Here is an 11903-nt window from a genome sequence, read left to right on the forward strand (position 1 = left end):
TATAAATTTAATAATATTGTATACATCATCACTATATCTAAAGCCACACTTGGATGATTCTAGGACAGCCTTCCCCAGCTCTGGCCTTCCACAGATGTATTGACATTGCAATTCACTGGACATTCCAGGAATTGCAGTCCTAATAAATCTGGAGAGCATCAAAATAGAAGTTAGTTGTACACTGATAGAAATAGAAGTAGAGCAATAGGAATAGCCTTTAGACTTATATACCACTTCACAGTGTTTTACAGCCCTTTCTAAGTGGTTTACAGAGTCAGCATGTTACCCCCAGAAATGTGGGTCCTCATTTTACCGACCTCAGAAGGATTGAAGGCTGAGTCAACTTTGAGCCGGTGAGTCTCGAACTGCCAAACTGCTTGCAGTCTGCAATCAGCAGAATTAGCCTGCAATACCACATTCTAACCACTGCACCACCCACAGTTCTTATATAGTTCATAAAAGGATGGAAATCCCTAAGAATTAAATGCAATTTATTCTATAAAATGCAAACATAAACTCAGACTAAGTTCAGCACAATTACTAAATTCAGATTAGATTCTGATAAATACGATCCTTTTTATGTACCGAAAAGTTACTGAATCAAGCTGGAAAATCCCTAATTTCAAGGCAGCCATGACTTCCTTTCCTGGTAATGTTTGTTATTTGTTGCAGGTTGTCAAGATATTGCTGATGAATTTCGAGCCCAAGAGATTGATGGGCAGGCTCTTCTCTTATTAAAAGAGGATCATCTCATGAGTGCAATGAATATTAAGCTAGGACCTGCACTAAAAATCTGTGCACGGATCAACTCTCTGAAGGAATTGTAGTGGAAAATCAAGGCTTAAACCACAGTTTTAAATTGACTTGTAAAGTAACAAGCCAACATCTCAGTGTTCGATGCAACTATTACTGCTCTGCTTTGCTTTGCTAAGCATTTTTTTCCACATTAAAAACTGTTGGAGGATCATTTTTAATATGAACTTCCAAACTTTCCAGCTGTTCAGCAAGCATAAAGCTGGGTTGGTTTAAAATGATTTAGTCAAAACCTGAGTGAGGTAGAGTCAGTGGGAAGCTCTAAGAAGTGTATGTAATATGTTATGGGTGATGCTTATTCCAAAAAAGGCAATTACAAGAATTAAGCTTCTTTTGAATATATAACCTTGATTACAGTTTTACATTGTGTTTCTATACACTTTTTTCCTTTATAGAAAGCTTTTACAAATACGGATTAACAGAAGAGTCCACAGAGTCTGTGGAAGCATTGACTATGGTAAAATGCTATGCATTTAATTGTGCTCATTGGATTTCAGTTAATCTTGAGCCTATGGTTTGAAGAGAACCTGTAATTCACCTTCTCTTCTTTCTTAATCCTACAGCTCACCCACCATTGTACCATTTCCTTTAAGTGTGGAAGCTTTTCTGTAAACGTGGAATATTTTGGGAATTCTGCAAACCTTCCTCCATTAGAAATTTTGATCTTACAGATCACATGTGCCCTCCTTGCCAGTTTAAGCAGAACCCCCATCAATGTTTAGTCCCCCCCCTTAAATTAGTCAGTGGGGAGGCATGAATGGGTGGAGCTTCATAGTGAGTATGATGCATGCAGTAGTATAGCTGCAGGGCAGTTTCTAGTTAACAAAAGCACATACATTATCTCTGTATGGCGCTATGTACTGAAGAGGGCATTATGTTGCTGTCTTTTTCCCTTTGTTGCTGGTTAAAGTAGACCAAAGGAGTTGATGCTCATCTGTCCAATCCCTAGAGTAGAGGCACACCTTCATCCATATGCTAGTGTGCAACTCTGATAGAGTAGTTTTTAAAGAAGTAAAATGGCTACTATTCTTTGTTTACATCTGTTTTCTGTGTCTTCCTTCCTTCCTTCCTTCCTTCCTTCCTTCCTTCCTTCCTTCCTTCCTTCCTTCCTTCCTTCCTTCCTTCCTTGAATGCTGTTAGGGATGTTATTGGAAGAAGCACAGGTTGAAATGACATTGGTTTCAGCTCTAACATTTTCTCACAGCCCAGTGTTATCTGCGAAAACTGCTCATCAGAGTGATGAGGATCCTAAATTAATTGGCACCAAAGTATTATTAGCAAGTGGTCAGATGTTTGCCCTCTGCATCTGCTTCATATTTTGCACTATAAACCAAAAGATCTTGTTGCCATGACAGGGCTTGATCGGCCAGGCACATCAGTAATTTTTCTTGTGTAAGATAACACTGAGAAAGGTGAGCTTTTATGGTAGAAAAGAAATTCCTTGTAGCAGATTTCTTCCAATTCAGAACTTGCCCTCAGCCCTAGCTAGGATGACCAGGCTAGGAGAAGCCTTCACGTAATTGAATGTAAATCTTCCATAAGGTCTCATAAGGTCTGTATTCATTTCCGACATAGGTCGATTTCAGTATAATATAATTAATGTAGATTTGTTTCTTGGGAAGAACTTACAGAAAGCTACTGTAGTTAATTCCTTGGTACTAGCAAAGATACCTGGTTACGGTTATTCCACTGAAGGAATCTATCAAAATATGGTAGATAAAGGGTGATTGCATTGTTCATATAGCAAGGCTTTGGGGCTATATAGCAAAATGACAAATTGTTTTTAGCCAAGCAAAGATTGTGAGCAACACATTGGAAATAAAGATAGGTTTGTGAAGGGAACTTATGCCAAAGCAGAATTACAAACCTGACTCTATATGTTGAACTTTCAAACAAAAATAGGTCAAGCCACTACAGTCCCATTCACTTTAAAGAATTTAAGGGTGGATTTAAAGGAGTTATTTAAGAGTACTCACAGGCTGATTTGTAAATCACTTTTAGCAAACGATTTCGATTTTACTGAGTTGAATATCAGGTTGACTTAGTTTTGCGAGTGACTTTTCTTTGAATGTTTATCTTTTAAGTATTTAAATACTGCAGCATTTTTTTTTATATTCTGTAGTTATCAGCAGGGCACGGTTTCATATTCATAGTAGTATGATAAGTATTCTATATTTTCTCTCAAATACATACTTGACTTTCATTAGCTGCACAGTGTATAGCCTTACAGTACTTTTCTAAAGAGGATTATGGTATTACTTTTATGTAGTCAGCAGTAGTATTGTTCCTCTGAAAAAGACAGGATATGAAGAGAAGCACAAAACAGATTTTGTTCTTGCTTAATCCCCAAGAAACCAATTTGACATGGGCAGTGTCTGTGATTGCAAGCAACTGCTGAAAGAACAAAAGCATAACTATTCAGATGAGTGGCATCTGGATAATTTGAGACATTCTCTTGCATTGGGGTAATATTTTTGTAAGATACTGAGGACACTATATAGGTAGTCATCAATTTAAAACCATTCATTTAGTGACTGAAGTTAAAACGGCCCTGAAAAAAGTGACTTCTAACCAGTTTTCACACAACACATAACTGTTGCAACATCCCCCTGGTCATGTGATCAAAATTCAGACAATTGGCACACATTTACAATTTGTTGCAATGTCCCAGGGCGTGGAATCACTTTTTGTAACCTTCTGAAAAAGCAAAACCAATGGGGAAGCCAGATTTTAACAGCTTTGTTGCTAACTTAACAGCTGCAGTGATTCACTTAACAACTCTGGCAAAAAAAGGTTGTAAAATATGACAAAACTCACTTAACTATAGTCTTGCTGAGCAACACAAATTTGGGGCTCAGTTGTGGTCATTAGTCGAGGACTCCTTGTGTTTTTGCATACATTCTCCCCTTCCCCTCTTGCCATCCATGGGAGTGAGGGGATAATCTTAAAGCTCAAAAAAAAAACACCCACACACAAAAAAACCCACCAAACCCCAGCCTAACTTTCCCCTGGATGCAGAGTTTAGTCCTGGCTTAGCAAAAGGGCAGAATTTGTGGTCCTCTGACTAGGCAGCGTTCTGCTTGGAACAGAGCTGTCTTGAAGAAAGCTTTTGGGGACTACATGCAATTAAGATGCTTTTGTGTTTGCTTTCAGCATTTTTCACTGCAGTTTCCTTGGGCGTTGGTTGGACATTGCATAGAAATAATTGTGCAAGTTGGACTCCCGGTGACTTGTCTGAACCCAGTCGAACAGGGAGAACACTTATTTGGAGGGTTATTAATTTTCTTTAGGTGATTTGTCAAACAAAAAGGGGACAATTGCATGAAGGAACATTTTAGAAGATTTTGTCTGCCTGAGGGATTTCACCCTCCCCTTCTCTTTCTAACAGTTTTCTATTTCTTAAGTTCATTTGATGATGCATCAGCAGAGTTTTTTCCCCCCATAAAAAATGCATCAAGTGATAATCAGTTATTTCTTTATGTTGGCAAACTGAGGCTGCTTCTGTGGGTGTCTGCAGAATAACTTGACATACAAGGATTATTTTATGAGAACTGTTGCACCCTACAACAAAACATTTGAATGCATGCTAGACCCTGCATTTGTTGCTAGTTTTTCTAATCTACATTAGTTCCTAGGATCCCCTGAAAAGTTGTTTGTAATAGTTTGGGGGACCATTTATAAAATAATAATAGTATTATTATTTACTACTTGTAGTAGTATGGCAAGTGATGGGAGGAGATTGAGCTGACGAGTTCCCTGACTGGCATAGCACCTGCCCAGTAAGGCTGGCCATAGCTGCATCTCATAAAACTTGCAACAGAGCACAGCTAGAAAACCTCCTGGCTTTGGAGAAAAGACTCATCTACAACTGTTTTTCAGGCTGCTATTTTTCATTGAAAGGAATACGTTGCAGGTAGTCCTCGGCTTACAACCAGTCACTTAGCAGTGGTCAAAATTACAACGGATCTCCCTGGGGATACTTGCAACCTGGATTCGAAATTCAGGCCATTCTTCCCCCCCCCCCGCATCACATGACCATGACTGCATTTGGGGGGCTTGGCAGATGGGCCAATTTTACGGCTATCTGCAGCATCTCTGTCACATCACTGCATTTTACAGTTGTTTTGCTGAAAACTGGCGTTTCCGGCAAAACCAGGCTACAGCAAACCAGTGGTTTGCTTAATGATTGTGGCTTAACAACCGTGGCAGCCATTTAAGTGCAGCAGCTGCTTAAATAACTGTCGCCAAAAAAAAGCTGCTAAAAATTGGGTCGGTCGTGTGGTTGACCCGATTTAACAACCATCCTGTGTTATGATTTTGACAGGCAGTCACCATTATGGCTGACCCTTGAGGACTACCTGTGCATCATGCACTTTGAATGGGATACAGCTTTTCCAAAGGGGGCCGATAAAGCAGCGGTCCCTAACTGTTGTGGCTTGGCAACCCAGCTGTGGAGAAAGAAGGGAACTGGGCTGCGTGAGTGGTAGGACGGCTTGCTTGGCTTGCACAAGCAGCGGCCCAGCGCACAGGAGCACGAGTGCCCACCAGAGTGCTGCTTGTGCAAGTTGTGTTGCGCATGTGCGTGCCAGCCTGCCACTCATGCGGCCCAATTCCAAATAGGTCACGGTCCTTTAGTGGGCTGAGGCCAGGGGGTTGGGGGCTCCTGCGATAAAATTAAGTTCTGATTCCAATTGCTTCGCTTTTTTTTTTTTTTTTGAACAGGATTGTGAAACCAAATTTTTAAGTGTACTTTCCTTGTAGAATGAAAAACTCTGTACATAAAAAAAAACCCAGATCCTTTAGTATCTTCTTTGCAAATAAGCCTGCACAAAAATAGCAAACCTCAGTTTAAGGAACTGTGCCTATTACAGGTAGTCCTCGGACATACAACATTTCATTTAGTGACTGTTCAAAGTTACAACAGCACCATTGAAAAAAGTGACTTATGACCGTTTTTCACAGTTACAGACCGTTGAAGGGTCCCCTTGGTGATGTGATCAAATTCAGATACTTGACAGCTGACTCATATTTATGACGACTGCAGTGTCCCGGGGTCATGTGATCACCTTTTGCGTCAATGGGGAATCCAGGTTTAGTAACAAACTTGTTACTAACTTAACTGCAGTGATTCACTTAACAACTGTGGCAAGAAAGGTCATAAAATGGGGCAAAACTCACTTAAGAAATGTCTCGCTTAACAAGACAATTTTTAGGCTCAATTGTGGTTGTAAGTCAAGGACTACCTTTATTTGGGGGGAGGCACATATCCATTCAGGCTCTTGCCTGCTACATATGAAGCCCATTAAATAGAAGCCCAATAAGCAGAAACTTGACTGTATGTTCTTCCTAGAATATTTGTATGATAGTTTTCTTTTTGTAAAAGTTTGCAGCATTTCGCAGTATCTTATTCTAAAATAATTCTAAGTATTGTTTGTTTTTCTTACTGAATGTGTTACTGTTCTGTGTCAGTCACGACAAGCTCGTTAATGGTTGCAATCATGGGGAAAAATAACCTAGATAAGAGAATAGGAGGAGGCACTTTCTTGTTATGACCACGGAGGGTATAACAAGTAAAATGATACATGACGAATTACTTGCAATAATGACAAGCCTTAAAAAGGTTTCATGTAAGACAGTGTTTCTCAGTTTGGTCAACTTGAAGATGTGTGGACCTCAACTCCCAGAATTCTGCAGCCAGCATGCTGTGTGGGGAATTTTGGGAATTGAAGTCCACACATCTTCAAGTTGCCAGCATGGAAAAAGATAGATGTAAGAGTTCCATAAATTGTCCCCTACCTTTTAATACAATCTACTTCCATGGTTTCAGCTAGTGATTTAAGACATAGCTATTTCAGAAATGATAGTAAAAGCACTTAACTTGAGGTGGCAGAGAGGAGCATGTGAACTTCTTCTCATCCTTTACAAGCAATGATTTATTGAGTCAGGTTCATTATATCCTTATTTCGTTATTGAGGTCTAAGCTATTTTCCAGCTTAATAAAAGACTCAAGTGAACCTTTTAACTGGGCATCAGTATCTGGAATCTGGATGGTTAAACAAAGAGAAAAAAAATCAGCTATTATTTATATTAAGAGATATTTGATCTACATAACATTTGATATATTTCATGCTTTTAGAGCACCTTTGTAATATAATTTTTTTTCATAAGGGTTCATTTGATAAATGTTTAAACCACTTTGAAGGTTGTCAAATTTATGAAGTTTAAGAACTGTGTCCTGCAAAAGAGGACACGTTTAACTGACCTGTAATCTTAAATGTTTTTAAAAGTTTATTGATTCTGATTTTGTAAAATTAGTATTTTATATTCCCTTTTCTCTGTTCATAAAACAAGAATATAGGGACCAGCAAAATGGACAAAGTTACAGTTTGTTGCAACAAAAGGTATTATATTCCCCCTCGTAATCCATTGTTTTTTGAAAAGCTATTTAAGTATGTCATATTTGAGTTTATTTGCTTCCACGTTATTCTTGCCAATATGTTCTTCACTATCTTTTTTGTTTGTTTTGGGAGTCACTCTTCCCTCTTAAGTACTGTGTTTACCTGAAAGGAAGATTTGCCTGATTTTAACTGTCCTCCTAAAAACAGAGTAGGTAATGCATATCAATTTCAGCCTTGGCAACTTCACATGAAACCAGTTCAGGATATTTCCTTCCTCCAAATTGTGAGTTTGACCATTTGTACATGTGCGTCCATATGTATGTACGTATGGTAGTCAGAAGTCATACTCCAACAAAGGACGGAAAAATAAATTCACATTGATTTAATAGCTGTAGATTAAGATTAAAATTCTATGAAAGTACATTGATCAATTCAACTGATCCCCAATCTAAATAAAGCAATTATTTTCACATATCCATGTAAGTACACAGAGATCAAGACGCAGAGAGTTTTCCCTCTTTCCAAAAGAAACAGCAAAACAGCAATATAGGAGCTTTGGAAAGAGGCATGCGCAGGGGGATGTTCAGAATGAAGAAAGCAACATTGCTGCCGACCCATTCATTCATTGTTGTGAGCACAACATGCAATGTGGCAACCCTTTTGTCATTCCAGGAAAAACAGTAAGGTCCTGTGATACCACTGAGGCAGTAAATGGGGTGAGGGGAGCCGGGGATGAAACATGCATGATCTCATCACCCAAATGCTGCAACTTTTAACATACTTGCATCAGATATCAGGACACAGCTATATAATGACCACTTTCAGTCGGGACACCAGTTTGCTACAAAGGCTATTTGGTGAGCAAAAAGAGAGAGCTATGCTGAGAATTATAGGAAGAGAAAGGCAGGAAACAGGTTGGATGGATAGGAAGCAATATTATATCTGCCTAGGTTGGGAAAGTCCAATTAAATTCAACCTGGCAAGCAATAAGCAATGTGCAAGTTGATTAGCGTAGTTGACTTTAATTTCAAAGCAGCCCTGCAGGCCTCTGTAAACTCAGGGTTATCCAGTAGCCTTTTTATAAGTGTCTTCTATTCATAGCTAATTTATGGAGAAGTCCCTCCCCCTTCCAACTATACTCACAGTCACAATTTACAGGGAAAAACCACTTTCCTATCAGGTAAATGCAGTATATGTAAAAACCAATAGAGAAGAATCTGTTAGGAATGAGCTCATCTATGTGAGGATGAGGGAGAACTGAGAATATTTGCAAATAAACTAATATGAGATTATAAAGGTACCTATCTCTGTATCATGGAATATTTGGATTTCTGAATAAGCGTGGCACTAATTTGGGACTTGGCTTTTTTCCAGTGTTGGGTTGTCTAATGACCACTTGTTCCAAATGAAGCTGAATCATTTTTAACTTAAAAGAAAAATGCCACACAATGAATGAGGTAAAGTTTAAGCTATAAGTATCTTGTATGTATGAATACAGATATACATACATACATGTATAGCATGTGGATGGATTTTAGAGTCTCATATTTGTTATGGTCTGTAAAAGTGATGTAAAATTTATTTGTTATTAATCTGTCTGTTGATAAACTGATTATATAAATGAAAAATCAAAGCACCTTATACTATTGCTGCTTCAATTTGCTTGTAATTGCACCTTTGTTATCAGCACACTTCTTTTTTATTGGACATTTTTATGTGGTAAAATTGCTTTCTGTGAGATGACGGACAGTATCATCAAGTTGGTTTATATTTCAATTTTACATTAAAATTGTGAATACACAGCATCAGAAATAAAACTGACTTTCATTTGTCTCCTTTGTTTATTGGACTCTTTTATCACATTTCAGAAATAAAACAGCAACCATGTATGTTACTTCAGTATACATTTAGTTTTAGGAACTTCAACAGTGAGCTCAAATAATTTACAGTAATGCAGACTTTTCAAAGATTTGATAGATGTAAATACATTTAATAGTCGAGAGTGAAGGTTCGTTCTCCGAGCTTGTAGGTTGGTTTCCAAACGTTTCGTTACCAGGCTAGGTAACATCTTTCGTGAAGTTTAGGGAGATAAGTGTCAGTGTTCTGTTTATAAGGGCTTTGTGTGGTCACTAGGTCTTGTGATGGGTCAGGTATGGGTGTGTCAAGTGAGAGATCTGTCAATTTGGTAATCAAACCTTGGGAAAATGGGCTGTCTCCGCCAGTGCAGTGTCTGTAGATCTTGGATAGCAATAGCACTTAGGCTTAGTTACTGCTTCACAATGCTTTATAGACCTCTCTAAGAGGTTTACCAAGTCAGCATACTACCCCCAACAATTTGGGTCCTCATTTTACCGATCTCTGAAGGATGGAAGGCTGAGTCAACCTTGAGCTAGGTAGAATCGAACTGCTGGCAGTCGGCAGAATTAGCCTGCAATGCTGCATTGTAACCACTGCACCACCACAGCTCTTGTTCCCTGAAAAGAGGAGACAGCATAGAAAAGCACAGGAATGAGTTAAAGGTCATCAATACAGTAACAGTATTTGCATCTAAATTATTATTTCTTAAATTATTATTATTATTATTTATTATTATTATTATTATTATTATTATTATTATTATTATTATTATTATTATTATTATTATTATTTATTGAATTTCTATACTGCCCTTCTCCCAAAGGACTCAGGGCGGTGTACAGGGCAATAAAATACACCGTACAAAAGTTAAAAGTAAAATTAATTTAGCCCTAACAATAAATAGTTAAAAATAAACCCAAACCCTTAGTCCAGGCCGGCCTGTTCAAACAACCAGGTCTTCAGATCACGGCGGAAAGAGCGAAGGTCGGGAGCCATCCGGAGCTCAACAGGCAATTGATTCCAAAGGGCTGGCGCGCCCACAGAGAATGCTCTCCCCCTGGGGGCCGCCAGCCGGCAGTCCCTGACCAACGGCACCCTGAGGAGGCCTTCTCTGTGGAAGCGCACAGGACAAAGGGAAGTTGACGCCGGCAGCAGGTGCTCCCGTAAGTAATCCGGACCCATGCCATTTAGGGCTTTATAGGTCATTACCAGCACCTTGAATCTCACCCGGAGGGCAACTGGAAGCTAATGCAGCTTGCGGAGAAGAGGTGTTACATGGAAGTATCGGGAAACCCCCATCACAACTTGCGTGGCCGCATTTTGCACCAGTTGAACCCTCCGAGTGGTCCTCAAGGGCAGCCCCATGTAGAGAGCATTGCAGTAGTCTATCCGAGAGGTCACGAGCGCATGGGTGACTGTACGCAGGGCATCCCGGTCCAGATAGGGCTGCAACTGGCGCGCCAGGTGAACCTGGGCAAAAGCCCCCCTGGCCACAGCTCCTACGTGGTCTTCCAGACTGAGCTGTGAGTTGAGGATACCCAAGTTGCGAGCCCTATCTACGGGGGGTAACACCTCACCCCCCATAATTAAAGATGGAATGAACTGAATTTCCTAAGATGCCGGTACATACAACCACTCAGTCTTGTTGGGATTAAGCCGAAGCCCGTTTTGATCTGTCTTTTACTGCAAACAAATTTGAGAGACTATACCCCAATTCCCAATTATTTCCTAGAAGATAACAGGATTTAGAGACAATTAGTCTTGGTCCCTGTTCCTCCACTTAACCAATCTGCTTGAATATTGAACTTTTCCTTGATAATATACAAGTATGAAAATTAGATTTCTGTTCATCCATAACACAAGGGACATCACAATCATATTTGCAAAGCAAATTATTGGTAAAGCCAAGCTATTGATCAAATACCCTTCCTGTTGCCTCAGGCATTTGAGCTATTGCCATTACAATAGCTGGTAGTTCCACTATTGTGTTTCTTTTTCTGCTTTTGCATGTATTTGGTCTGGAAGTGTACCTGGATCTTAACTAAACTGTTTCTTAAAAACAAGGTTAAAGAAACTGGTTAGCATAACGAGATAGTTGCTTTATAGGAAATAGCAAAATTGACTTGTTTATTTAGGGGTAAAACAATTACTTTTATAAAAAAAACTGGAAACCCTTGTGGATTTTTTGGTCAAAATAGAAAAAAATGAAATGGTGATTTGTGAATTTGCTGATTGAAAAAGGAGCTGAATATAGAACACAAGGGATAAAGGATATCTTTATTTGTATTAGCTGCAAAGAATATTAAATCTAATTATTCCTTTTTTTCTTTAACTATATTGCTTTCTTTTTATCTTTTTACTTTATGTATGTTCATGTTTGTCTTTCCTCCATCTAAATATTTTCAATAACAATTTTATAAAAGGATAGTTGCTTTGTGGCAGAAATGCTTCCAGAAAGACCCATTAATGAATAGTATTGCAGCTTGGATCTGAAATGAGCTTACTCTAGGGCAGGGATGTCCAATCTTGGCAACTTTAAAGACTTGTGGACTTCAGTTCCCAGAATACCCCAGCCAGCCATGACAATGGTCTTTTGTAAAAAAACAAAATGGCCACACTCCCTTTTCAATTCTTTGGCTGGGAGAGACTCACCTCATGTCATTTTGTAATGTCGGAAGACACTGGGGTGGAGGCGTGGTGGTGGATGAGGATATATTGTATTGCTAGGAAAAGGTACAACTTCTTTCAAGTCATTTCACTGTAGAAATTGAGCCAGCTGATCCCCGACTTTGTCCAGGATAATCAGAAGGGTTCTTAGAAACATCTGCTGTGGCA

General features: G+C 39.1%; 1 protein-coding gene across 5 annotated transcripts in view; it reads left to right on the forward strand.

Annotated features, from left to right (window-relative positions):
* PHC3 (polyhomeotic homolog 3) overlaps positions 1–9044 on the forward strand; it is a 52230-nt gene extending 43186 nt beyond the window's left edge. For all 5 annotated transcript variants that reach the window (XR_014492625.1, XM_083363521.1, XM_083363520.1 and 2 more), the window contains exon 15: positions 673–9044. Coding sequence is in view for 4 of the 5 variants with exons in the window: in XM_083363521.1 (XP_083219647.1) it covers positions 673–827 (155 nt within the window). In the remaining variant the exon portion in view is untranslated. The remainder of the gene's footprint in view (positions 1–672) is intronic.
* Positions 9045–11903: the final 2859 nt, after the last annotated feature.

This window comes from Vipera ursinii (assembly GCF_947247035.1).
Source record: "Vipera ursinii genome assembly, chromosome: 5".
Classification (NCBI taxonomy): Eukaryota; Metazoa; Chordata; class Lepidosauria; order Squamata; family Viperidae; genus Vipera; species Vipera ursinii.